A 26,890-nucleotide genomic window follows, 5' to 3' on the forward strand; every position below is an offset into this window, starting at 1 on the left:
TCATATTACTTGTCATTTATTTGATTTTTTTAAAATTTCAGAATAATTTCTTAAGCCTTTTAGTCTTCAGAGGAGTAAATATTATCGTACCTAGGAGTAAATACATCGTACCTTGAGACAAAACCAGCAAGTTATTTACCTGTCATTTTTCTTTCCTAAAAGTTCTCTGAACCTTTCTCCTGCATATAAGAAATTTCTGCAAGATCTCATTCTCCTTATCCTTTGATTCTAATTATAAGATGTATTTTCCAGTTTACTTTTATTTTCTTGAAGTCAAGAAAGCAACTATAGGTAACTGTGTGTGAAGCATAAGCAGCTTGCATGTCCCTGAAGTAGTCCTTAAGAAATCTGGAGGTCTGAGAAAGCTCCTACATAATCCCAAACTGAAAACAGACTAAGGAACGCAAATCCACTGATACCATATTTATAGATGGCTTTTTCTCTTTCCACAGATGAGTTGAGCCAATTATTACTTTCCATGTATTTCTGTGTCTACCCAATCAATGGCACCTAGCTAACAGAAGCTCAATTATCAGAATCCAAACCTCCGACTGTATTCTCTAAACTATTTGTCCAGAGAATTTTATTATCAAAGTTTGACAAATTTAATCTGTAATCATATTCTTTCTGCATTTTGTCTCTTTCATTATATGTTAATGGGTAAATCAACAGGGTACTCATTTTCACAGATTTTCTTGTGAAGCATGAGATGGTCTGCAGATAAATCATTACACATTGTAATGTCTACCCAATTTACACAAATGCAGTGGATTAGAACTTCTGTTTCTGGAAGAGCTCCTTCAGCTGTTGTTCACTTGTTGCTTCTCTCTGTTGCATCAGCTCCCTGGCTCCTTTGGTCACTCCCCAGCCATCTGGCTTTGACATTGAAGGACAGTATGGCCTGCCTGAAGCAGGCTTCAGATTCTCCCAGTATTCTTTTCTTGCCCTAAAGAAGGAAAAGGAAATTCAGGGTTTTTTTCCAGCACCTCACAATATGAAAGGAAAGGTGGCTTAAATGACCATTGCAAAGAGTCATCTAGCTTGCACCGACTTACTTTATATTTACATACAGAAATATGAATGAAAGCATGCAATGAAGTGCTACATGGTTATAAAGTATCTTTTCATCCTTGAAAGGAACACTGTAAGCCACTCACCATTAAGGGTGGTTTTACAGCAGTCAATTTTTGGTCTTAACTTTCATGAATTACTTTCACATTAATTCAGGCCAAATCTTCATCTTAAATAGGGATGAAAATTTCTGGAGCTCTCTTACTGCCACCTCACCCCTTCTCCTGTTCCCAGATCAGATTTAATTCTTCAAAATTATTAACACATAGAATGTTTACAGTGGTATTTGGACCTCTGTATCAGTTAAGCCAGTCTGCTGCATGTTGTTGAGGACAGGGGCTCCGAAGCAGAGGATAGTGGCGGGGGACCCTTCTGAAAGCGTCAAAAAACCCACGGCAAAACTGCAAACCGAGAAGGCAGAAGCCCAGGGAAGGGGGAGAGCCTCAAGCCGCACCCCCTGAGTGGGAAGAGTGAGCTGCAAACGAGGGCAGCGGGACTCAGGGCGGGCAGAGACCAGAGTGACGACGCCCCACGCCCCTCAGGTACAAGAGCAGCCCCCAGGGAGCCGGGGAACAGGGCGGGCAAACAGGGCATGGCGCAGCAGTTCGCGCAGGCAGGGTGTGTGGACAAGGCATAGTCCCTCTCCTGGCTCTAGATCTTATCTTAGTTAGTTGCCATCTCATCATCCTCCACAAGTAGACTGAGCTACCCGGTCTCCACTCGGGTCAAAACCACCACCAGAAAGAACGTGGTGACCCAGACGGAGCTGCCACGCAAACACGCAGCGGTCCAGGTCCCGGGCTGCAGGGAGTGCCTGAGCCCATCAATCCTGCCAGAGGGCAGCAGTGACAGCACCTGTGTGCGCTGCGATCAGCTGGATGACCTGCTCAGCCTGGTGGCAGAACTCCAAAGAAGAGGTCACAAGATTAAGAAGTATTAGTGAGTGCGAAAGGGAAATTGATTGGTGGAGTAGCACCTTGGCACCCATGAAGCAAAAGGAGCAAAACAAGGCAGGTGATCCCTCACCCTCTTGCTACCAGGCAGAGGAAGGGACCTAAGAGATGGGGGAGGCTGGAAACAGGTCCCTGCTCAGGGAGGCAGGAAAATCCTCTCCCGACCTCCCTCATCTTCCATGATGTCCCTTCACAACAGATATGGGGCTCTGGAACTTATGAATGAAGCAGAGAAGGATGAAGAAAATAAGTAAAGTAAGGAGGAAGATGAAGATCCATCAAGGCCAGGTTGTTCTAGACCATGTATTAAAACCAATTCTAAAAAGAACCCCAGAAAGGTCATTGTAGTGGGTGACTCCATTCTGAGGGGTGTCGAAGGCCCAATATGCAGACCAGACCCACTTCATAGGGAAGTCCGCTGCCCTCCTGGGGCCCAAGTGAAGGACCTCACGATAAAACTTCCCTTTCTAGTGAGACCTAAGGATTACTACCCTCTCTTGGTTTTTCAGGTAGGTAGCAATAATATTACCAGGAGTAGCCCAAAATCAATGAAAAGAGATTTCAGGGCCTTGGGGAAACTGGTTAAGGGGTCAGGGGCACAAATAGTGTTCTCCATCCCTTCAGTTGCAGGGATGGATGAGGAAGATTACAGGATAACTCAACAGATGAACTTGTGGCTCTGAGACTGGTGTTATTGGCAGGGCTTTGGATTTTTCAATCACGGGTTAGTATACAGGACGCCAGACCTTTTGGCATCAGATGGGATGCACCTGTCCCAGAGAGGGAAAAGGATCTTGGGGCAGGAGTTATATGGGCTCATTGACAGAGCTTTAAACTAGACTTGAAGGGGGAATGGGACAAAACTGGAACTCCCAGATGTAAGCCCCAGGGTAGATTACCAGAGTTTGCGGGCTGTTGTGCCAGCGACGACCCTCACCCTGCTGTCTCGGTAGAGGCAAGGGATGGAGACATGCAGCACAACAAAGATGCAAGGGATATTGAAGGATTGGTAACTGTGGTAACACCTGTGAAAGGTCAGGCTGGACTTAGGACCTCTAAATGCAAAAAGGTGCTGGGAACATCAGCCCATCTGAAGTGCACGTATACCAATGCACACAGCACAGGTAACAAACAGGAGGAGCTCGAAGCCATGATGAAACAGGAAAATTATGATGTAGTGGCTATCACAGAAACATGGTGGGATGTCTCCCATGACTGGAGTGCGCCCGTTGATGGCTACGAGCTCTTCAGGAGGGATAGACAAGGAAGGAGAGGTGGTGGGGTGGCGCTGTATGTTAGGGACTGTTACGATTGCTTTGAGTACAACTGTAGTGAAGACAGGGTGGAGTGTCTTTGCGCTTGAATCAGGGGGAAGGCCAACAGGGCAGATGTTGTAGTGGGAGTCTATTACAGGCCACCCAACCAGGACAGAGAGGTGGATGAAATATTCTACAGGCACTTCTGAGAAATTTCATGATTGCTTGCCCTTATTCTTGTGGGAGACTTTAACTTCCCAGACATCTGCTAGAAATACAACACAGCAGAGTGGGATCAGTCCTGGAGATTCCTGGAATGTGTGGGAGACAACTTCCTGACACAGCTGGTGAGAGAACCAACCAGAGAAGGTGCCCTGCTGGATCTCCTCTTTGTGAACAGAGAAAGACTGGTGGATGATGTGGCGGTTGGAGGACGACTAGGGCACAGCGATCATGAAATAATAGAGTTCTCTATTCTTAGAGAGGCCAGGAGAGGGGGCAGAAGAACTGACATCCTGGACTTCCAAAGGGCTGATTTTGACTTGTTTAGGCAACTGCTTGACAGAATCCCTTGGGAGATGGTCCTGAAGGGTATAGGGGTCCAGGAAGGCTGGACATTCTTTAAGAAGGAAGTGTTAATGGCTCAGGAGCAGGTGGTCCCCAGGTGCTGTAAGAGAAGCCGGCGACAGAGAAGAACACCCTGACTGAACAGGGAGCTTTGGCTGCAACTCAAGGAGAAAAGGAGAGTTTATAGCCTCTGGAAGAAGGGGCTAGCCACTCACAGTGATTACAAAGATGCTGTGAGGCTATGCAGGGTGGAAATCAGGAGGTCTAAAGCCCAGCTAGAAATTAATCAGGCTTCAGCAGTCAAAGATAACAAGAAATGTTTCTGTAAGTATGTCAACAGCAAAAGAAAGACCAGGGAGAGTCTCCATCCCCTGTTAGACGCAGGGGGAAACATGGTAACAAGTGATGAGGAAAAGGCTGAGGTGCTTAATGCCTTCTTTGCCTCAGTCTTTAATAACAAGACTAGTTGTATTGAGGGAATCCAGCCTCCTCAGCCAGAAGACAGAGCCTGGGACAACGACCCCCCCCACATTCCAGGAGGAGACAGTCAGTGACCTACTGCATCACATAGACACACACAAGTCTATGGGACCAGATGGGATACACCCGAGGGTGCTGAAGGAGCTGGCTGGGGTGCTTGCCAAGCTGCTTTCCATCATTTACCAGCAGTCCTGGCTGACCGGGGAGGTCCTGACAGATTGGAAATTGGCCAATGTAACACCCATACATAAGAAGGGTCGGAAGGATGATCTGGGAAATTACAGGCCTGTCAGCCTGACATTGGTGCCCAGGAAGCTGATGGAGCAGCTCATCCTGAGTACCATCACACAACACATGCGGGACAACCAGATGATCAGACCCAGTCAGCATGGGTTTATGAAAGGCAGGTGCTGCTTGACAAACCTGATCTCCTTCTATGACAGGGTGACCTCCTTATTGGATGAGGGAAAGGCTGTGGGTGTTGTCTACCTTGACTTTAGTAACGCCTTTGACACCGTTTCCCACAGCATTCTCCTGGTGAAACTGGTTGCTCGTGGCTTGGATGGGCACACGCTTTGCTGGGTGAAAAACTGGCTGGATGGCCGGGCCCAAAGAGTTGTGGTGAACGGAGTTAAATCCAGTTGGCGGCCGGTCACGAGTGGTGTCCCCCAGGGCTCGGTTTTGGGGCCACTCCTGTTTAACATCTTTACTGATGATCTGGACGAGGGGATCGAGTGCACCCTCAGTAAATTTGCAGATGACACCAAGTTGGGTGGGAGTGTTGATCTGCTCGAGGGTAGGGAGGCTCTGCAGAGAGACCTGGACAGGCTGGAGCGATGGGCTGAGGCCAACTGTAGGAGTTTCAATAAGGCCAAATGCCGGGTGCTGCACTTGGGCCACAACAACCCCCAGCAGCGCTACAGGCTTGGGGAGGAGTGGCTGGAGAGCTGCCAGTCAGAGAGGGACCTGGGGGTGTTGATTGACAGCCGGCTGAACATGAGCCAGCAGTGTGCCCAGGTGGCCAAGAAGGCCAATGGCATCCTGGCTTGCATCAGAAATAGCGTGGCCAGCTGGGACAGGGAAGTGATCTTGCCCCTGTACTCGGCACTGGTGAGGCCGCACCTCAATGACTGTGTTCAGTTTTGGGCCCCTCACTACAAAATGGACATTGAATTACTCGAATGTGTCCAGAGAAGGGCAACGAAGCTGGTGAAGGGTCTGAAGGACAGGTCTTATGAGGAGCAGCTGAGGGAACTGGGGGTGTTTAGTCTGGAGAAGAGGAGGCTGAGGGGAGACCTCATCGCCCTCTACAACTACCTGAAAGGAGGTTGCAGAGAGCTGGGGATGAGTCTCTTTAACCAAGTAATGAGTGACAGAACAAGAGGTAATGGCCTCAAGTAGTGCCAGGGAAGGTTTAGACTGGATATTAGGAAGCATTTCTTTACAGAACAGGTCGTTAGGCATTGGAATGGGCTGCCCAGGGAGGTGGTGGAGTCCCCATCCCTGGAGGTGTTTAAGAGTTGGGTTGACCCATCACTGAGGGATATGGTGTAGTTGGGAACTGTCAGTGTTAGGTTAATGGTTGGGCTAGATGACCTCCAAGGTCTTTTCCAACCTAGATGATTCTGTGATTCTATGATTCTGTGACCAAAGAAGCCTTTGCAAGGAGCATGTTGGTGTGCCTTCCAGGTCAGATATACATACCTTGCTCTGACCCAGGGTTTGGTATGCATGCTCAGGCTATTGCCCCAGCTACCATGTTTCTCAGAAGCTTCTGGCAAAAATCCTCTTTCAGGAGCCAGCTCCTCAGCTATTGCTCGGATATGATATGGCTCAAATCCACAGCAGCCTCCAATGTAACGAATTCCTAAATCATAGGCCTTTCTTGCATATTTTTGAATATCCCATCTGGTTACAATTCTTGGCTCCAGACCTGCAAAGACATTCATATTTTAAGCTTCCACCATATTCAAATTCAGCACATTTTTTAGTAAGAAATCACGTAGTGAAAACACTTGCACACTGTTTGCAAAATTGGTTGTAGATGTACATGTACATGTTTGAACTGCCTGAGCTAGAATTAATGATGCAAACTTTCAGAAGTCTAGCTTTCAGATTCTGCTGTGCTCTGCTGAGATATGCTTGTTGTAAGCTTTTTCGGCCTTGCAAAACAGCACCTAATATCTGCTGAGACTGATCAAGCCGTAAGTCACATGCTTGCCATTCTGCCAGAGTTCTTAGCTGGAGTATTGGGGTACTTTCCATGTTACGTCCACATTTCCAAAGAGTTCCTAATAAACAATCAGTATCTCAGAAATCTGATTACAGTACTCTAATCTGTGAAAGGAGAAGGTATCAGCCTACCTGCAACAGAAATAAGCCTGCTCATTATTCCTCAGAAATGCTTACTAAACTTTTTTTTCCATGATTAGCTAGTGGCAGCCAGTTGTTTCACTGACAACTGGGATCTGTAGTGATTTCTTAGCCCATCCCTTACTTAGAATCCCAGCCATAAGCAGTTTGCTGCCTCAAACCATTGGTTCCTTGTGGAAAGTTCTGTGTGTAGATAAGTTAGGATGTAATCTTTATTCTGAACCCTTCTCCCTGTTACAGGTTGTGAGCAGAGTGAAGGGATAACAGAGCTGAGAGGAAGTACTTGTGGAAGGGAAGGAATAGGAAGTGAAAAGAACAAAGAAAAGTACACCTCAAATGGAAGGAGGCACAAGAGTGGCAGAACTGAAAAGACCAGGGACTGAAGAAGAAATTTTAAGCAATAAAAATACAGGGATAAAGGAATAAAAATCCTCTCACTTCTTTATGCACATCTTCAGGACACGAACCAGCAGGGTTATCAGGTGAGTGCAGCATGATGTCTGTGCACTGAACACTCCTCTGGGCAAAGCAGTCGTGGTGAGGTAGGTAAGGCTCCAGCAACACAGCAGAAAGGTAGGATTCTTCTCCCTATGTCCTTACCCAGAAATGCCTAATGTGCAAGAAGGTGATACAAAGCAGATCTACTCTAAATCCAATGGGCAGTTAAGAGACAGGTTCAGGAAATAAAATGCAGAAGAAAAAAAATTAAATGTTCTTAAACAGAAAATTATTGGACTCAGAGGGAAAGACTGGAAAAGGAAAAGTAGATGATCTAATATCAGAAGGAAAACCAGATGAAGCTATCTTAGAAGGCTGTTTAAATAAAAGTAAGCTTGTGTACAGTCCTGCAGATGTGAGAGAACGCATCAGAAGCAAAATTCATTATTTCCCTGTCTCTCATGTTTCATTAAAAAGCTAATGCAAAATTGATACAAAATGAGCAACAGCAAGAATGCAGCATGTATAAGCATGTAGAAGCAACTTGTATAAGCAACTTGTATTGTATAAGCAACTAAACTCCAGGGGAATAGTATAGACTGTCTCCTCATCTTCTCCATCACCCACCCTGTCACAATCCATGGGACCTGATGAGATGCATCCGAGGGTCCTGAGGAAACTGGCAGATGAAGTTGCTAAGCTACTCTCCACCATATTTGAAGTCTTGGCAAACTGGTGAAGTTCCAAGTGACTGGAAAAGGGGAAACATAACCCTAATTTTTAAAAAGGGAACAAAGGAAGACCCAGGGAACTACAGGCCAGTCAGTCTCACCTCTATTCCCAGCAAGATCATGGAGCAAATCCTCTGGAAACTACACTAGGGCACATGGAAAACCAGGTGACTGGTGACAGCCAACACGGCTTCACTAAGGACAAATCGTGCCTGACAAATTTGGTGGCCTTCTACAATGCAATTACAGCATTGGTGGATAAGGGAAGAGCAACTGACATCATCTACCTGGACTTGTGCAAAGCATTTGACACTGTCCTGCACAATATCCTTGTTTCTAAAATGGAGAGACATGAATTTGATGGGAGGACCACTTGGTGGATAAGGAATTGGTTTGATGGTCACCAAGAATTGCTGTCAACAGCTCGATGTCCAGGTGCAGACCAGTGGACAAGTGGTATCCCTCAGGGGCCCATACTGGGAACAATATTATTTAACTTCATTGTTGGGGATACCGAGAGTGAGATTGAGTGCACCCTCACCAAGTTTGCCAATGACACCAAGCTGTGTGGTGCAGTCGACACGCTGGAGGGAAGGGATGGCATCCAGAGGGACCTGGACAGGCTTGGGAGGTGGGCCTGTGCAAACCTCATGAAGTTCAGCAAGGCCAAGTGCAAGGTCCTGCATGTGCATTGAGGCAATCCCAACCACAAATACAGGCTGGTCGATGAGTGGATTGAGAGCAGCCCTGCGGAGAAGGACTTGGGGGTACTAGTGGATGGAAAACTGAATATGAGTCAGTGACGTACACTCAGAGCCCAGAAAGCCAACTGTATCCTGGGCTGCATCAAAAGAAGTGTGATTCTGTCCCTCAAGTCCACTCTCATGAAACCCTGCCTGGAGCACTGCATCCAGCTCTGGGGCCCCCAGCATAAGAAAGACATGGGCCTTGTTGGAGTGAGTCCAGAGGAGAGCACAAAGATGATCAGGGGGCTGGAGCACCTCCCCTGAGAGAGTTGGGGTTGTCAGCCTGGCAAAGAGAAGGCTCCGGGGAGACCTTATAGTGGCCTTCCAGTACTGAAGGGGGGCCTACAGGAAAGACAGGGAGGGACTATTTTATCAGGGAGTGTAGTGATAGGATGAGGGGTAACAGTTCCAAACTGAAAGAGGGTAGATTTAGATTAGATGTAAGGAATAAATTCTTTCCTGTGAGGGTGGTGAGACCCTGGAAGAGGTTGCTCAGAGAAGTTGTGGATGCTCCCTCCCTGGAGGTGTTCAAGGCCAGGTTGGACGGAGCTTTGAGCAACCTGGTCTAGTGGAAGGTGTCCCTGCCCATGGCAGGGGGGCTGGTAGGTGATCTTTAAGGTCCTTTCCAACCTAAACCATTCTATGAGTCTATGAATCAGTCCTTGTGCTTCAGGAGTCTAAAGAAGGCAACAACATAACCTCTCTAAAGAAACAGGGATAGACCCCGCCATAAGAACCAGCCACAAATGTGGTGAAACATTTTGATTGAAAAGAAAAAGTATTCTATGAAAATAAGTTGCTACATAGATCATGTTTTGTGGGATTTTCCCCTTCTCAAAACTAATTAATATTCTATTTTCCATGCCTGTCAATGCATTTCTTTTCTTGGTTTTATTCAGAATGAAATATCTATAGCTTAACAGTTTGTTAACACTTACAATAAAATGAGAGATTGAAGTTTTCATCAATTTTTGATGAGAAGATTGTAACCTGCTCCTAGATTTAGCCCCTCTATATATCTACTCTTGAGATAATTAGGTATGCTTTGACTGACCAGGACATTTCTTTCTAAAACATTGTCCTTGCTTAACTTATGAGAATTCAGAGCAGTTGCAGTAACACATAGGGAAAACACAGAAAACTGGAAAAAGTTCTACAGAGAAATAAATACTGCTGGCATCTAGATGCTGGAGTTTGCCAATAAAAAATAAGCACTTTCCTAGAAACTGAGATCTTGTTGGCCTGTACAGAGGTTATGTACACTTCAAATACCTAAAAACCTCTTTGTGCATATTGCCTTCCACAAGAAAAGAGTTAACTGGGTCAGTTTAACAATGATTTACCAAACTGCTTATCTGCCATCAAGTGATCAGTCACTCCTGAGTATTGAAAACATTCACAGAACCAGACTGCTCCAACTGACTCATAAAATTTCTGAAAGCTGAAATCTCATACAGATTGCTTATAACATACAAGCCAAGAACCATAACAAACCAAAGAGCGAGTCTTTCAATTCACTTGATTACTTACTGCATCCATTCTATCTTTTTTTGCTTGCAATCAGAGGAGTTATACAAAGGAATGAATAGGATAAATGAGTTCTTAACACTTTTAAATGTCCCAGAATATCTTCAGAACTCAGACATGTTATTATTATTTAATGAATGCCTCAGGCTCATGCTTTATTCTCTACCATCCGTTTATGTAAAGAGAGGAATTAAAAAAATATTTCGGAAAATCACATCTCTCAAAGTTTTTGCTAAAAAGTCAAGTTTAAAATGTTTTAATACTTTATTTTATAATCTGATCTTGAAAAGAAGAGTGTATGATGCCCAAAAATGAAAGCATTTTTCTAATCAATTTTAAAATGTTTAGGCTGATTTTGTCCTCTTATTTTAAAGGGATGTGATCTTCTACATCCCAGGTGGAAATAAGCCCTAAATACACAAGCCTTATATACACATAAAGTGGATAAATCTTTCAGTCTTTGTAGAATTTCTCCTGAGCATACATATGATGAATCCATCTCCAAACTGCCAATCCATTTGTTAGCAACATCAAAGAACATATTCCCTCTTCTGGTTTCTCTCTAATCTCACTTATATTAGTCAGTTACACTTGCAAGACTGAACCATTATTAGTGCAATAATCATGCACCTATATCCAGTTCTGCATGTGCATTGTACATTAAATCCCTATGCAGGTAAACATTATAGGGCTTGTGGGATAGATGTCAACCCAAAACACTGGGGATTTTTTAGTGTATTTGCTCTTGTTCAATTCTTTGGACTGTTTATATCTGTCCTGCACACGGTTCTATAGCATGAGGAAGAACTAAGTTTTTTAACTAAGTTTAGGTTGTGGCACTTTTCATCATAATTTCACTTTCTGTCACATGCTGTGATACTACTGAAGTACTCTATGTAGATGATTTTTAATCTAATATTACACTGCAATCCCCCAATGGAAAATTCCAGACAGGATAACTGGGACCCATCCTATTGTATAGAAGGACACATTGCAGCTTCAGCTTTACTAAAAGCTGGGGAAAAAGGAACAGACAATTATAAAAAAAAATAAACAGAGATATCCTTGTCTTACCAAAGGGAAATTCCGGAAGATCAATAAAACCCTGCTTTCCACAATCAGGTGTATGGAAAGCAAGTGGCTGGGACATCAGGTGGGCTTTCAGTTTAGCAGCCTGCAAGCCCTCTTTCATCAGTTTCACAGTTTCCAGGGAAATATCTGGATCAAAATGGCAGTTGACTCCAACAATAGAAGCACCTAGGAGGAGGAAAATAACTTTAAGTCACATCTCCCCAGGAAGCAGGAGGTGCAAGTTTTTAGCCACAGCACTCAAGAAGCAGAGCAGTTCATCTTTACACCAGCATTATGGTTGGGCTGAAGCCAGCCTCAACTCTCCTGAGGTTGATCATTCCATTTACATCTCAGTTGCACTCCTCTTTACCTTCCTGATGATGAATCACACCTCTCACCTTCATACAGTTGTTTTTCTTATCAGTGCTTCATCAGTGAAGACTAATTATGTACAGCCACATATGCAAATAGCTAGCAGATTCCTAACACAGATTCTGCGTTTGGATTTCAACTCTAACTCCAAAGGAAAAGAGTAGTTCAGAACAGGTAAGATAAACCCCTGTACCATCATTCATTACGCCCCTGATTAATTTCTTCTGTCCTTCCCCTTGTCCTGCAGAAAACACAGCCTTTGATAGGCAAAAAGATTAATTTTTTCATCCTGTTATTCTCTCATTCTGGGTTTGAACTGTGCTCCATACATTTCTAAGAACACGAGCAGAGAATCAAAGGATTGGATTCTGCTTATGTTTTCAGAATTTGGGGTTGGCTCTGTAACCAAATTTGAGTAGATTTAGGATTTTGCTCTATTCAGTATCAGCTGCCTGTGGCTATTGCTCCCAATACCATCCTGGTAAACAAGGATTTTATAGCTGCATTTTCATATGTTTTTTACAAGACCTCTCTAGTAAAGCACACAAAAAAAATTTCTACAGGGTCAAAACTTTTATTAGATATAACTGGGAAGCTGCCTACTTGAGATTATCTCAATACCTAAGGACTTTACTTTGTTCCATACTTTTAAAGGGCATATTAAAACAGATTCTTACCAGCCTTCACCAGTTGGACAGCACACTGTCCAGGGGGCACACCATGCATGTCTCCTTCTGGACCAATGCACATTGTAGCTGCAACTGGCTTTCCAGATTCTTTCAGAACTTCAACTGCCCAGACAGCCTCTTCAACATGTTCAAAATACTGAAATAAATTAAAACTAGACCACTTTTGTTTCTTGGAGATGAAGCATAAACACATTGATCCAAACCCCAAATTCACCAGCAATACAATGACTTGATTCTTTTCTGATTTACACTAACAGAATTCAATTGAGTTCACTGACCGCACAGTTAAAAAAGGATTTTAAAAAGTTAGTAAGTAAAACTAAATACAAAATAATGATACTCTTGTTTCAGAATAAGAATGTCCATACAGGATGTTAATTGGGGATTTATCCCCAAAGAACTATTTTAATCTAGAAAAGTTATCTTAGGTTGATTGCTTACAGTGTGTGGGAGGAAATAGGAACCAGTCAAGATCACATTTATCTACCTTCTTTCTACCAGTGAAGAATTTGATTTGACTGAGGTAGAAATTTAGGTTTCAAGGTCCTATTCTAGGATGCCTGCAGATGCTGCTGGGCATGTAGAAAAATACACAATACTACTGGCATAAAAGCATAACAGAAAAACTTAAAGGAGGAAGCAACATATACTTGTACTCCCTAAAGTAGACTAAACATCTTAAAGTTAACACTGTGCCAGCTGAAGGCATGTACTTTTTCTACAGATTTACCTCTGCAATTAGGAAGTCCACATTCTTCTTCATAAAGACATCTAGTTGCTTTCGAAAGGCTGCTTTAACTTCTGCTTTATCCTTGCAGCTTAAGTATGATGGTGTTTGACTGACTCCTCCAGCCACTAAAGCATCACCTTCACTAGCCACTTCTCTTGCAATGTCACAAGCTGCTTCATTCACTTTCTGGCACTATGCAAATATAGATTATGTCAGTTTTATGAGGTCAGAGATATGCATATAATTTCAGAGCACAAGAAGGACAAAAAGAGTCAAAAGCCATAATGTCTTCTTCATATTCTTTTATAATTTAAATGGATTTTTTAAATAATATCCATTAGGAAGATCAGTATTCTTCAAAAATATATCAAATATTAGGAAAAAAATTTCTTGCCACCTCTAAGTTATCGTATTATCAAATACTACAAAAACATATTACCTTTAGTACACCTTACACAAATAGTCTATAAAAAGCAAGTATTTGGTGTGAAGTAGTTTTCTTTGCCTATTAGGAAATGAGTTAGTTACACTTAGGTGTATGCTTTTATTCTGACATTTTGAGCATGGAAAACAAAATATGTAGTAATTTTAATTTTAAAAAATGTTTAAACATATTTTAGTATTTTGATAATTTTCAAAATTTAAGATATAATAATCATACAGAGTTATTTAAGGCATTAAAAGTATATCATTAATTATCTGATGTTAAAGTTACCAATTTAAGAATAGTAAAGAAAAACTTATCACTGTACATGATTAATTAAGCACCTAGACTGAAAGACACATTCCCTCTATACCTAAATCAGGATGACTAGAATAGCTTGTGAAAAAAGAGGTTAAGCTAGAAAAAAAAGACTTTGAAAGAATCATTATTTGGGATAGATAACAAGTACTGATTAGAGCAGGTTTCTCTGCAGCCCATGGACTACTTAGAATCTGCACAGGTTTCTCTCAGCTGAAGTTTTACACGGCTACGTCAAAAGACCCAGCTGATTTTTAAGGCTATCGCTGACAGATTGTCTTCTATTAGCGCTTGTACTCAGGTAGATGTTTGGGAACTCTGGGAGGTGGAGCCATAAACCACTTTAAGCCTGGGGGAACCTGCTTCTAGAACTGGCAGCGAATAAATCTTGAAAGCTTTTCTGCAATGCATTCCCAATACCAGGTGCTCTCCCAGCCCTTCTTGTAATTTTGCATAGCAGCAAGAGTTGCAGCATGCCTTGTTCCAGAGGCACTGTGTTTCTGGGACTACCACTTCAGACATTTCAATGTCGAATCTACTGAATGTAAAGATACAGCATTTCAGATAAATTTGTTCATATGACATTTTGATAAGACCTCTTAATTAAGACTCCAGTGTTTCCCTAGTGTCCAGATCGTTCAAATTTCTGACTTGGAATATCCTCACAGACACACAGATATTCCTTCCTCCCTGCCCCCTATCGAATCTTCTCTATTTTGCAGAGGTTGAAATAGGAAATAGGACCAAAGGGAAAAGGATCAAAGAAAAACACTCAATGGCAAACCTCCTAGTCTCAAAGGAGCTACGTAAAAATGTTTGTGCCAGAAGTCCCAGTGGAGCTGGGGCCTGCATCTAGTGAACACACCCAACATCCTACAACTCCTTTGTGTAAGAGGTAAGAAAACACCAACACGGTACTTCTGTTGCTGTAACAGTTGCCTTTACATATGAGAAGGGGAATATTGGCCACAGTGTATACCTTGGATTTTTTAGTTGTTATTTTATTGAAGACATGGTTCTAAAAAACACTCCATTCTCATTAGCCACTCATTATTCCCTAGGATTCTTCATCATTTTTGCAGTTGATCTGTTTCTCTGGATGTTAAAGCATTTCCTTTTTTTCACTGATTTTGCTCTCTGTGCATTTAGTCCTCTCTATATTCTTTGTATCAAAACTCCAGTAAACTAATCTCTTCAGATGAGAAAAATATGATGTGGGCGTCCTTTAACCTTGTCTTTCTTGCTATTCCAAACCCTGAAATGGCATCATCTCATTCTTTGGTCCTCAAATACAGCCAAAACTATTATGACAAAATGTGAAAGTACTCAATAATCTCTCTACTAAACCTTCTGAAATTGATCCATTTATTTCACATCTCCATCAAAACAGAGTTTTACTTACACTTATTTTCTCAGCTACATAATTGCCCCTGTTCTCTAGTTTGTCCTCACTGGCATAAAAGGTGAATGTCTGCAGAACATTGGATCCAGCTCTGAGGAATTCCCGGTGAAGCTGACGAACTGCAAAGAATTAAGAGAGACAAAGAAGAGATGTTTGGTATAGTTACTACTGTTGTTATCCCCAAATTAAATGTTTATTGAAGTAATGTTACTGTAAAATAAGTGATACTGTGTTTACTAGAAGACCCATTACAAGAGAGTAGAAGCAGTACTCCAGTCTGCATAGAATTTCTTTCTTTTCTACATTAGGTAGAAAACTTTCTCCTTAGTTATTATCTTCTAAGAATTACTGACGATTTCTATTGAATTTATCAGCAGATTCAGTTTTGCATGCCACCTTGCCTATCCTCTGCTTTCTGCAGTCCTTCAGACCTCCCAATTTCATTTTATAGAACTGCACAGTGGTTTAGGAAGGGAAAGAAGACATCTGACAAAAGAACATGAAAGCATAACAAGGAATACCAGACAAGAAAATCAGCAAATGAAAAAGCCATATTTTCTTAGCTTCTAGACTACAAAAAGAAGACAGAAGAAAGTATCGTGGTAACAAATTAAGGGGCAAGATGATATTTGTATGGAAGAATATGGTGTTCCATTACCTCTATTTTGTATTTTCTAGTTTTCTCCCCCTACAAAACTCTAGCTGAGTCTAGTCAGTCAAAACCAAAGCTCTACTTTGCTAAATAGACCTTTAATTAAAAGATTATTTGTTGCTCCGGAAAAGTGACTCAACACACACTTAATTCTTTTCATAAGTCAGCACATGATGGTTTTACTACAGAGCCAACACTTCTTTTGAAGGAAAGGTTGGCATTACTTTTAATGGGCAGGTTTCCTACATTAAGACTTTGTGAGCAGGCTCTGTAATGGTAGTTCTGCCTTCATCGCTGTAAGCAGTACACTGTAATCATCACAGCAGGAACAGAAGAGGAGTGGTCAATTGCTTTTATACGTCTACCCACAGAACAATAATTATAATAATTTCTAGAACACTACCGGTCATGTTAAACAGTGTTGAAATGCTCAACAGCTTATAGCAAATACAGGAATTTATTATAATAGATACCGTACACAGACATAAGAACACTGCAGTTTCTGTGGCAGATGTTTGGAAAAGTTTTCCTGAAGTCCTGCTTTATCATACCTCATTGTCTACAAGGCGACTTGTGTCATTACTGAAATGTGTGAATCTGTCATGAGAATAAGATTACTCCCTTCAGCTGCAACAAACACAGCCTTCTATGCCAGAGAAGCTCAAACAGCAGTTTGAGTAGCAAGAGTCAATCTGCATACATGCAAGCACGTCTGCTTTCATTGAAGGAACAGTGTAGTGTCCCTTGTTTTTCTCTACTAGTACAGTAATTCATTTCTAATTACAGCCTTGGGTAACCACACTGTGATTTAACACAATGCTTCTTTTCTGAGCAGTCACTAAGACCTATCCAGGAACATAGATTACAACTGTAGCTACGAGTTCTAAAAGTCCCTGGAATCTGCCTGAACTACCAGGATCAAATTTCAGTCTTACCATCTTTATGCAGAGTCTAAACATTCCTAGTACAGTGAGTATTCTTTTCCCTACAGCGTTAAAATAGTCTATTAATTCCAACTAAAAGGGCTGTCTCTCTATGTTTCTAGTGTTCTGTGGGAAGAAATGAGAAATCATCCTGACTAGTTTTCATCAGTGAGAAATCATTGATGAAAACTAGTCAGGAAATGGGAAAGGGAAAAAAGAATCCACAAATATTTTCACAAATGCTCTATGACATTTCCATAATAAACCAGATTTGTTTACTCCCATGGTTAGTGCTCTTTAAATATGGTTCTTGCATTCCTAGAAGAATGCCTGGGATTTATGTGAATAAGGATGGTGACATAGGTAGGCAAATGAAACATTAACACATATGAATAAGGAACTTTATATCCCAAGCTATCAGGTATGTGAACAGGAGACTTGAATGGGTCTACATTTTGAGGGAAAGAATAGTGTTGTAAGTATCATCCTGAATCTCATTCAATCCCAGGCAAAATGTTTTTAACCAGTAGAATAAACCGCTACTATTATCAAGCCCACAGCAGTCTGCACTACCAAAAATGCAAACCACTCTGTTATTTTCTTCTTGTGTAGCTTTCAGTATGTTACTGAAGCTGTGGTTTCTTCAGCATTTGAGAAATGGGGATAACAGCCACATATGAGGCTAAACAATTACTAACAGTTCGATGCATTTTAGGAGTCAGATATATAATACCGAGTTTTCATTTCAATCCGCCATGAGTTGGATATTTCACAAAAGACACAGACTTAAGATAACTGGAGCTAGGGGCAATAAGTGCCTATGCATATTGCTCACTACAGAGCAAAACCTGATCTGGCTCTGAAGAAATATTTAGATCTCATTTCTAAACTTGTCAGCCTGGCAAAACTTCTCCTCTCTTGTAATGGAGATAACGGCCTTCAACTCACTCTTTCCCCTCTCCCGTCCTTGCTGCATTCTCAGAACCTCCTTCCTTTTCCCTCCTTCCTTACAAAGACAAGAACGTCTGGTAGTTGTATGGTTCTTACACCAGCTGGCTCAGCCAGTTGCTCCTTCTGTTCTTTACACCTGCTTTCAAAGTAACATGACCCTTGAGCATGCAGAAGAAAAAAGCAGTAATAGAGGGGAGGCAGCACACTGCATGAAAAGAAATTAACACATTTCCAGTGAAGTCTGTATTTATAAATAGCCTATAAGCTTATAAAATTTTCTATGTTACGGCCATGAGCAATATGTTCTAGCAAATCAGTAGCAATTCTTAGAAAGCTGGATTCTAATCTATGACCACTGATCACTTATTTAAAGCAAATCTGTGTGCCAATTTAAGCCATCTGCAATTACCCCTATGTAAGGCAATGTCTTGCATTCTCCATGGACTGAGACCTGCACTTCCCAAAAGGACATGTGGTCAAGGGCTTCTGATGTGCAAAATAAGTAAGCAAAGGGGAAATAAAGAGCGAGGGATAAGTGCTATGATTTGTAAGATGGAATGTGTAGGGCAGACAAAGGTAGAGGTGGAGAGAAACAGGGAGAGTGGTGATGGGATGTCTTTTTGGGAGACAAGAGCCAACAAATTAGGTCATCACCCTTTAAACCTTTGCTGGAGCTCTGCATTATCCAAGGATCTCCATGACCCTAAGTTAGCATGCTACACTTGAAGTGACACTTGAAGGCTGAGAAGGATTAGGGTGAATAAACAGGCGAGCAAATGTACAAAGCAATGTAATAGAGAGGGCTAAGATCTCCCTCTCCTATTCCTTCTTCCCCTGTATAGAGGAAAGCGACTAATTTGGAAGGCAAACACTTAGAACAAAGAATTTTTTTTTTTCCCAAGGATATTCTGAATTGGCTTGTGGGATTAGTGCGCATGATATTACTAGGGCAAATGCTTTCTTGTAATGAAGCATACATGAATAGATAATACCATCTGCTTTTGCACTATTTATGCTAAACACTATAATCTTTATGCTGGAAGACATGGAATGATTGCTCATTTTGTCTCTGTCCTCTTTAAGAGAATTACTCCATTAAATGTTTATTGCAATTCTTAGACTCTTATGAGGTTTATCATTCCCCATTTCACAGTGGAGCCAAATATGTTAAATACTCCTCTTCCATTCCATTGTTTATTAAAAGCTATTTTCCTGAAAGAATTAATAAACAAGCTATATTAATTTATAACAATATAAAAGTCACAGAATGATTAGAACACAACAACACAGATAGTTAACTGCAGAATTCTTTTTCACATTGTTTTAAATAATCAGCTTTATATCAGCTGAAGGACAGACTGACAAATCCATGAGAGAGACATCACTGATTGTTATTAAATACAAAGATACCATATCTGGGTCAAAAAATCCCTGTGCTCAAATAACTAAAGACTGAGAGCACATTCTGGAGAGGTGTCACTATATGCACTACTCATGTTCTTACCCAGCCAACTGCTTTTGGCCAGTATTAGAGCCAGAAGAAGGGGTAAGATGAGCATTTGGTCTGCACGGCCTTAGACTGTTCTTAATGGCGTCATTCTGAAGAGTCAAGGAACACTTCTATTTAAAAAACTACTACAAGTTCCTATATATTTATTATTTAGCCAACCATGTTTACATTCATTACAGGATTACCATTTCCCAGTAAAACTGACCTGCTTCTGGGTGTTCTACTGTTGCTTCAGGAGTCCAAGGCCCAGCTTTTACATATCCCCTCTTTTCAAGAGCAAAGACAAATCCTCCATCTCCAATCACAATTTCTCCAGCATCTAAGCGCTCTAGAATACCCTGAAAAAAACAGGATGAAAGGTTAACAATTACAGTTCTTCAGTTTTGTGGGCTTCTTTTGCCTTTGTTGCAATCTTCTGTATTTGCAAAGTGGACTAATATTTGTGGGCTACCAGAAACATCTTTGCCATAATAATACAAAGTAATAAATTTTCTTCTTGAAATTCTCTTTAAAGAATAGTACATGGTCTGTTTTGCAACATAAGGCTTATATATGTGCATATATATTATGTGCATATATATTATGTAAGACTTTTCATTAGTCATTTTTGTTGTCTTCCAGAGGTATAGTCCCCAGAACTAGAAGTCAATGGTCCAATTCCATTCCTGTGAAAGTAAAACAGTGTCTCAAATTCCCTGAAATAGATGAGAAATCAATTCTTAAAATGAAACACTATTATCACTGACCTCTGTATTAGCTCATTTCCTCTCTAGCTACAAATGTCATCTTGACAGAGCCTCAGCACACGTAGCTTGTGACACAAGATGGCAAAACAGCCATCATAGAAAAGTAAGCATGTAACATTTTCCTACCAAGTAAGACACATCTCAACATGCTGGCCTCCACTTTCTGACAGACTTTTTACTGGCCTGGGTTTGCTTACCTAGACTTACAAAATGAAAGAAAATTCTGCTTGTTTTGCACAGCCCTGAAATGTTTTAAGATGACAAATTGCAAACCTTACAGCACCCTGTGATTAACTTTGCTTCTGTCTTGAACTCCATGCTAATACAAGGAATGTGGTAACTTTTTTTTTTTTTAATAAAATTGAGAAACATGAGAACAACATATAATGGTGCACCTAATACATATTATTTTTTGTATTCCTTTAATTGCTTCATTGGCTTCTTCAAATTTTCAAAAAAGTACCTTGATACTACACTAAATAGGACTAATTTCTGCAATTAGATTACAACCATAATTCCATTTACTTTAAAAGGTGGATGAATGCAGACCCACTACATTAACAAAGGTAGTGGGTACAGGAAAAGAATTAATCAAAGGCAAGACTGAAATTTCCCTCCAGGGTTATCTTTTCTTCCTGGCACCCTAGCATTTCAGCAGATGAAATCTGAGGGAGTAGGAAAAACAAAAGCCGTGTGGACACAGAGTTGAGTGTGGTTTTCATGCAGAGAGGAAGGGGATTTTAACCTCCAACCTTTAGTAGACTATCTTTCTTGATAATTTCTCCTTCATTAATTCAATTATCTCACACCATACATCCAGGAAAGGCAAACACTTGTGACGTCTCAGCACAGCCCTTTAGGTGGGATGAGAGTATGCCTTTCCAACAAGAAGCAGCACTGTGCCAACTATGCCAGTTCTAGTACCAAGCACAGCACTGTAAGGCTACTTGGAGGCTATGAAGCCTGGCTGAGAGGGTTGGCATTTTTGGCTTCAGGCACTGACATGGCAGCAAGGTGGCAGGACTCCTCTGTACAGTGCTGCTGTGCACATACATGAGCTTGGCCAAGTTTTGGCTTGCAAATCCCTGCATCATATTCCATTGCACATTGTGAGCTTGCCAAAATATTGACCCGATTAACTTCATGACTTTAATAAAGTGTGCAAGCTTTTTGCTTTATTTTGGCAGGACGAGGACAAAACTCAATCAGCAATACTCAATCTCATACACTCAGAATTTTCAGTGAGTTTACTAGTCAAGCCTATTACAGCAATTCTGTTCTAAGTGTAGATGTCAAGAGGCTTTGTAAAGACTGTGTTTGCAAATAACTAATTTGCAGTTGTAACAGAATGCCTCAAACAGGGCCAGGGAAAGGCACCCAAGAGATCACTAGTTGAGTCCCAGATTCCTCTGCCTGCCCCCCACAAAAGAACAGAGTGACACAGTGAGCATCCATGCATATGAGTTTGGAACATGTATCATGCAATTAATGCATGAATGCAGGTGGATTTCCCAAGACTCATTTATCAAGGAACAACGGATAAGGACTGAGTATAAGGATTCTTGTGCATACTTTTCCCATTGTATGCAATTTGACTGAGCCAATCACTTTATTCCATAAATACGACAGCCTAAGTGAGTCACCTTTGAGCTCTCCCTGATAGGCAGCATGGCTGCATGGCAGTGATCTCCCCTTGGCTGGGACGCCTCTCTAAATTGGTCCTCGAGGCAGAGAGACCTTTTACTGACAGATCTTTGCATGACCCCAGTTTGAGTCCTCCCTGAACTGCAACTGAACTGCACACCAGATAACTCTCCCCTCTTGAGGAGGGATGACTCTCAAAGTTTGAGATTCCTTACCTGACATTAAGAGAGCCTTGCACAAGGTGGAGAAACCCCTTACTTGCAACAGACCCTCAGCGTGACTGATAGCATGCTGAAGTAATACTAACAAAACATTACTAATCCATGTAGTTACTCAATATTAATTATTATAAACTTTGTATAGGTAATTCCATTAGACATAAGCCATTTTCCAAGTCTGAGACTAAGATCGGACCTGGCTGCACCTAGGCTCCCTAAGTAGTTTAGAAGGCAAGAAGGTCCACTCCGAACTTCATGACTCAACAGGTGGGTCTTCCTTACCCTTTGCATCTCCAGTCTCTGTGTGAATCATTCTAACTCGATTCTAACTCAATTTTCTTTTGCATTTTTCTTCCACGCAATAATGAATAAGGTGAACCTTGCCATCAAACTTACTGAACCTTGGTAAACCACTGTTAAACTTTGTTAAATTCCATTGAATTTATTGAACTCTGTCAAATTATTATTTTACCTCAATAAAATATATTCCTGCTTCTCTCTTTTGAGTGGGGTACATTCCACTCATCTGTGACAAGACAGAGCCTGCTTCAGAAGTTTAATATGCAGAGAACAGGAGCACAGAAGAAAAAAAATCTTTAACACATAAGCAGCCTCAGTCATTGCTTATTAACTGAACATTAAGTAATAGATACATGTTGACATCATCTACAGATATTATATTTAAATGCACCACAGCCAACAAAGATTTTTTTCTTTTAACAAGTCATTTCTAGCATTTAACAGCAGTTTTCCTTCACAGTTCCAGCTTTTTTAAGCTGCATTTTAAAATAATCTTCACTTTTGATACACAGAAGCAGCATAAGCCATGACTGAATAGACCACAGCATCTTAATATATTATGATATATTAAACCTAGCATCAGGGCATGTAATAGCAGGTGACATAACTATAAAGCACAAAGTGCTTAATATAAACTTACTTTTCAGGTCAGATTGACTTAAAATGGAAATAACTTTTTTTGCAAACTTTATTAGAAGTCCGATATCATTCCTTCAAACCATTTTTACTTTATCTGTACTGGGTAAAATACCATTGGTTCAACCATCATATAGGTATCCTAAGTTCAGCATCAACATTGTTTTGTTCTGCTCCAGAGACCTAGAGCTGTGTGCTCATGTCTAATCCAGATCAAAATTGTACTGTCAGGTGACGTGTAATACACATATCTGGTATTAAATAACAAGAAATAGTACCTGTAAAAAGCTAACCAAGGTTTTTTTGAGACATATTTTCACTGCTTTACTTTTGCTACCATGAATGAAGTTGCACCAGATAGTCCATACATCTATCCATGGAAAGAGCACAGATATCTGTACGAAGATATTTCCTCAACCACTGTTAGGAATGTTACTGAACCATGTAAGCGAAAAGCCTACTTGGTCTACCTATATCCTACCTTTCCATCAGTGGAGAGAAAAAAGAAAATCTCAAAACAACTATTCAGATCTTAAGTGAGCTCTCAAGAGAAAGCCTATCTCTGTCCCTTCCCTCTAGGGGGAACTTATGGCAATTGCCTTCTGCGAGGTGTCTGAAGTTAGGTGGTATTGTAAATCAAAACACTTTGCTAACATTTTTCTTTTTCGTCTTGCTAAAGACTTTTTTTTACTGAGAATAAAGTAGATGAATGTCAATGTAGCTTCTGCAATGTGCGGACAAAGCTGAAGGTTGGTGCTTTTGTGAAGAAGAAAATGGTTTGAATACATAAGTCTATGGGACCTGACAGGATACACCTGAGGGTGCTGAAGGAGCTGGCTGGGGTGCTCGCCAAGCCACTTTCCATCATTTACCAGCAGTCCTGGCTGACCGGGGAGGTCCCGACAGATTGGAAACTGGCCAATGTGACACCCATACATAAGAAGGGTCGGAAGGATGATCCAGGAAATTACAGGCCTGTCAGCTTGACTTCGGTGCTTGGGAAGCTGATGGAGCAGCTCATCCTGAGTACCATTACACAACACATGCGGGACAACCAGATGATCAAGCCCAGTCAGCATGGGTTTATGAAAGGCAGGTGCTGCTTGACAAACCTGATCTCCTTCTATGACAGGGTGACCTGCTTATTGGATGAGGGAAAGGCTGTGGGTGTTGTTTACCTTGACTTTAGTAACGCCTTTGACACCATTTCCCACAGCATTCTCCTGGTGAAACTGGTTGCTCGTGGCTTGGATGGGCACACGCTTTGCTGGGTGAAAAACTGGCTGGATGGCCGGGCCCAGAGAGTTGTGGTGAACGGAGTTAAATCCAGTTGGCGGCCGGTCACGAGTGGTGTCCCCCAGGGCTCGGTTTTGGGGCCACTCCTGTTTAACATCTTTATTGATGATCTGGACGAGGGGATCGAGTGCACCCTCAGTAAGTTTGCAGACGACACCAAGTTGGGTGGGAGTGTTGATCTGCTCGAGGGTAGGGAGGCTCTGCAGAGAGACCTGGACAGGCTGGAGCGATGGGCTGAGGCCAACTGTAGGAGTTTCAATAAGGCCAAATGCCGGGTGCTGCACTTGGGCCACAACAACCCCCAGCAGCGCTACAGGCTTGGGGAGGAGTGGCTGGAGAGCTGCCAGTCAGAGAGGGACCTGGGGGTGTTGATTGACAGCCGGCTGAACATGAGCCAGCAGTGTGCCCAGGTGGCCAAGGCCAATGGCATTGTGGCCTGTGTCAGAAATAGCGTGTCCAGCTGGGACAGGGAAGTGATCTTGCCCCTGTACTCGGCACTGGTGAGGCCGCACCTCGATGACTGTGTTCAGTTTTGGGCCCCTCACTACAAAATGGACATTGAATTACTCGAACGTGTCCAAAGAAGAGCAACGAAGCTGGTGAAGGGTCTGGAGCACAGGTCTTATGAGGAGCAGCTGAGGGAACTGGGGTTGTTTAGTCTGGAGAAGAGGAGGCTGAGGGGAGACCTCATCGCCCTCTACAACTACCTGAAAGGAGGTTGCAGAGAGCTGGGGATGAGTCTCTTTAACCAAGTAACAAGCGATAGGACAAGAGGGAATGGCCTCAAGTTGCACCAGGGAAGGTTTAGACTGGATATTAGGAAGCATTTCTTTACAGAACAGGTTATTAGGTGTTGGAATGGGCTGCCCAGGGAGGTGGTGGAGTCCCCATCCCTGGAGGTGTTTAAGAGTTGGGTTGACCCAGCACTGAGGGATATGGTGTAGTTGGGAACTGTTAATGTTGGGTTGATGGTTGGACTGGATGATCTTCAAGGTCTTTTCCAACCTAGACAATTCTGTGATTCTGTGACAGCTGGGGCCTATTCTTGAAGATGACAGGAACAAGGATGGGACAAATTAAAACAAACCAGCTCCAGACACAATACAGCTGCACAACACCTCCTAAACAGACCTTTGTGAGCATGCATGAGCACGGAGGTCAACCAGCAGACACGGTGAGGAAGACTACCAATGACCCCCAGGGACCCCTTGAGACCACCACCCAGCAAGAAAGTGCATGCGTAATTAGGATGCAGATATTGTAATTAGTTCCAGGAAATCTAATGCATATGTATCTCATTTCTCAGACAAGTTATGAATATGCATAATCTCACTGTATAAGATGCTGCTTATAGATCCGGGTGTCACAGAATCACAGAATCATCTAGGTTGGAAAGAACCTTGAAGATCATCTAGTCCAACCGTTAACCTAGCACTGACAGGTGTCGCTCACCTTTGTGAAGCCATTCACATGTGTGCTCAGCGCTGCAATAAAGAATGCTGCTTTCTGACACTCCAAAATGAGTCTTAGAGAGCTCCTCTGCTGGCTTTTACAGTCACAGCATGAGTATGTGCCAAAAAAGAGCAAATACCTTTCCACCTGTTTCCTTTATTACCGATCTACCTGAAAGGTCTAGAGCTCAGAGACTTCTTCCCATATCCTTCTGTTCTCTTATTCTAGACTTATATGCTACACATAAAACAAGTAAAACCAGTTCTGAGTAAGAAGCATCCTATTAATGATAACAGTGTCCTGAACAGTAGAGAGAATACATGATTTCACTGACCATCCCAAGTAGCAGTGCAGGGTAGCAGTACCGGTATATGTCAAGAGAGTTTGATTTAGACATTGCCTGTATGTTTGCCTTAATGGTCAGAATGGCTGGTGCCTGGGTAACTTTTTATACTGGCTTAGTTCTTTAGCTAAATGAGGGTGCAAAGGGCATGCATATATTGGAGGCTGTGCTCATATTACAAACACTGTTGGTATTCAGTCATATAAATCAAGACAAGAGCAATTTGGGGCTTTTAAATAGAGTTGGCAGGATGCTGGAGACAGAAATCCCATCCACTGATGGTTTATGATTAAAATATTTACAGTTTTAGTGTGTTGCGAGCACAGCTTAGTTTGCACATCAAAAAATATTAAGCAAAATGGGTTTGAACTTTGGTGGCTCCAGCCTGTGTGCTCAGAGAAATAAAAATTCTGTGAGCTGTTACAGCATTAAGACCAGCCTAATCATCTACCTCATAACGGTGTCCAAATATCTTTAATGGCTCGATGCTGAGTAGATATAGTTATTATTAAGGTTTTACTTTAGCTTTTCACAATAGGACCTTACCTGCAGAAATACCGCCTACCTTACTGGGAGGTTAACGCGCAGTTGGCGGGTTGTGTCAGTTCCGCAGCGGGTCCCCAGGAGAGCCTCCGGGCAGGACCCCGAGGCGGCGGGAGAGGCGGCGGCCGGGCGCAGCGGGGTCGCGGCCCGGCCCAGAGCCGAGCTCCGCCCGGTGCCGCTGCGGGGCTGCCGCCGCTTCCCGCCGCACCGGTGAGGGGCTGCCTCTCCCGTACCACCCGGCCTCACCGGGGCAGTGCCCGCTCCGCGGCGGACGGCGAAGGGGGCACCTCTCCCGGCGCCCGTCGCAGGCCCCACGCCAGACCGCGGCGCGGGACGGGGCCCACGGGGAGCAGGGGGCCGGGGCTGAGCCGGGGAGAGAGGTGGGGGAATTACCCTTTTGCCCTGTTTCGTGGTCTTCCCAATCGGCAGCATCTTCCTCGCCCGGACACGCTGGCTGCCACAGTCCACCCCCGCAGCTCGGCACGAAACTCCAGATGCCCCAAGCGCTCAGGCCGCGCTTTTATAGCC

The 26,890-nt window shown here is 42.5% G+C and overlaps 1 protein-coding gene across 1 annotated transcript; it reads right to left on the reverse strand.

Annotated features, from left to right (window-relative positions):
- LOC141938099 (betaine--homocysteine S-methyltransferase 1) lies at positions 1-26,845 on the reverse strand. Its single transcript, XM_074856600.1, has 8 exons — positions 26,756-26,845; positions 19,390-19,522; positions 15,149-15,267; positions 13,005-13,196; positions 12,263-12,410; positions 11,217-11,399; positions 6,032-6,260; positions 1-946 (listed from the first exon to the last, which is right to left on the reverse strand). Exons 1-8 carry the CDS (start codon positions 26,792-26,794, stop codon positions 772-774), a joined length of 1,218 nt encoding a protein of 405 aa, XP_074712701.1. The 5' UTR covers positions 26,795-26,845; the 3' UTR covers positions 1-771.
- Positions 26,846-26,890: the final 45 nt, after the last annotated feature.

This window comes from Strix uralensis, chromosome Z, assembly GCF_047716275.1.
Source record: "Strix uralensis isolate ZFMK-TIS-50842 chromosome Z, bStrUra1, whole genome shotgun sequence".
Taxonomy (NCBI): domain Eukaryota; kingdom Metazoa; phylum Chordata; class Aves; order Strigiformes; family Strigidae; genus Strix; species Strix uralensis.

Coding starts and splice junctions, on each gene's coding strand:
- LOC141938099 (XM_074856600.1), bottom strand. CDS start 26,794: ATGCTGCCGATTGGGAAGACCACGAAACAGGGCAAAAGG. Junction 13,197..15,148: donor ATGTAGCTGAGAAAATAAGT/GTAAGTAAAACT, acceptor ATATTTGCATAG/TGCCAGAAAGTGAATGAAGC. Junction 11,400..12,262: donor TGTCCAACTGGTGAAGGCTG/GTAAGAATCTGT, acceptor TCCTCCTCCTAG/GTGCTTCTATTGTTGGAGTC.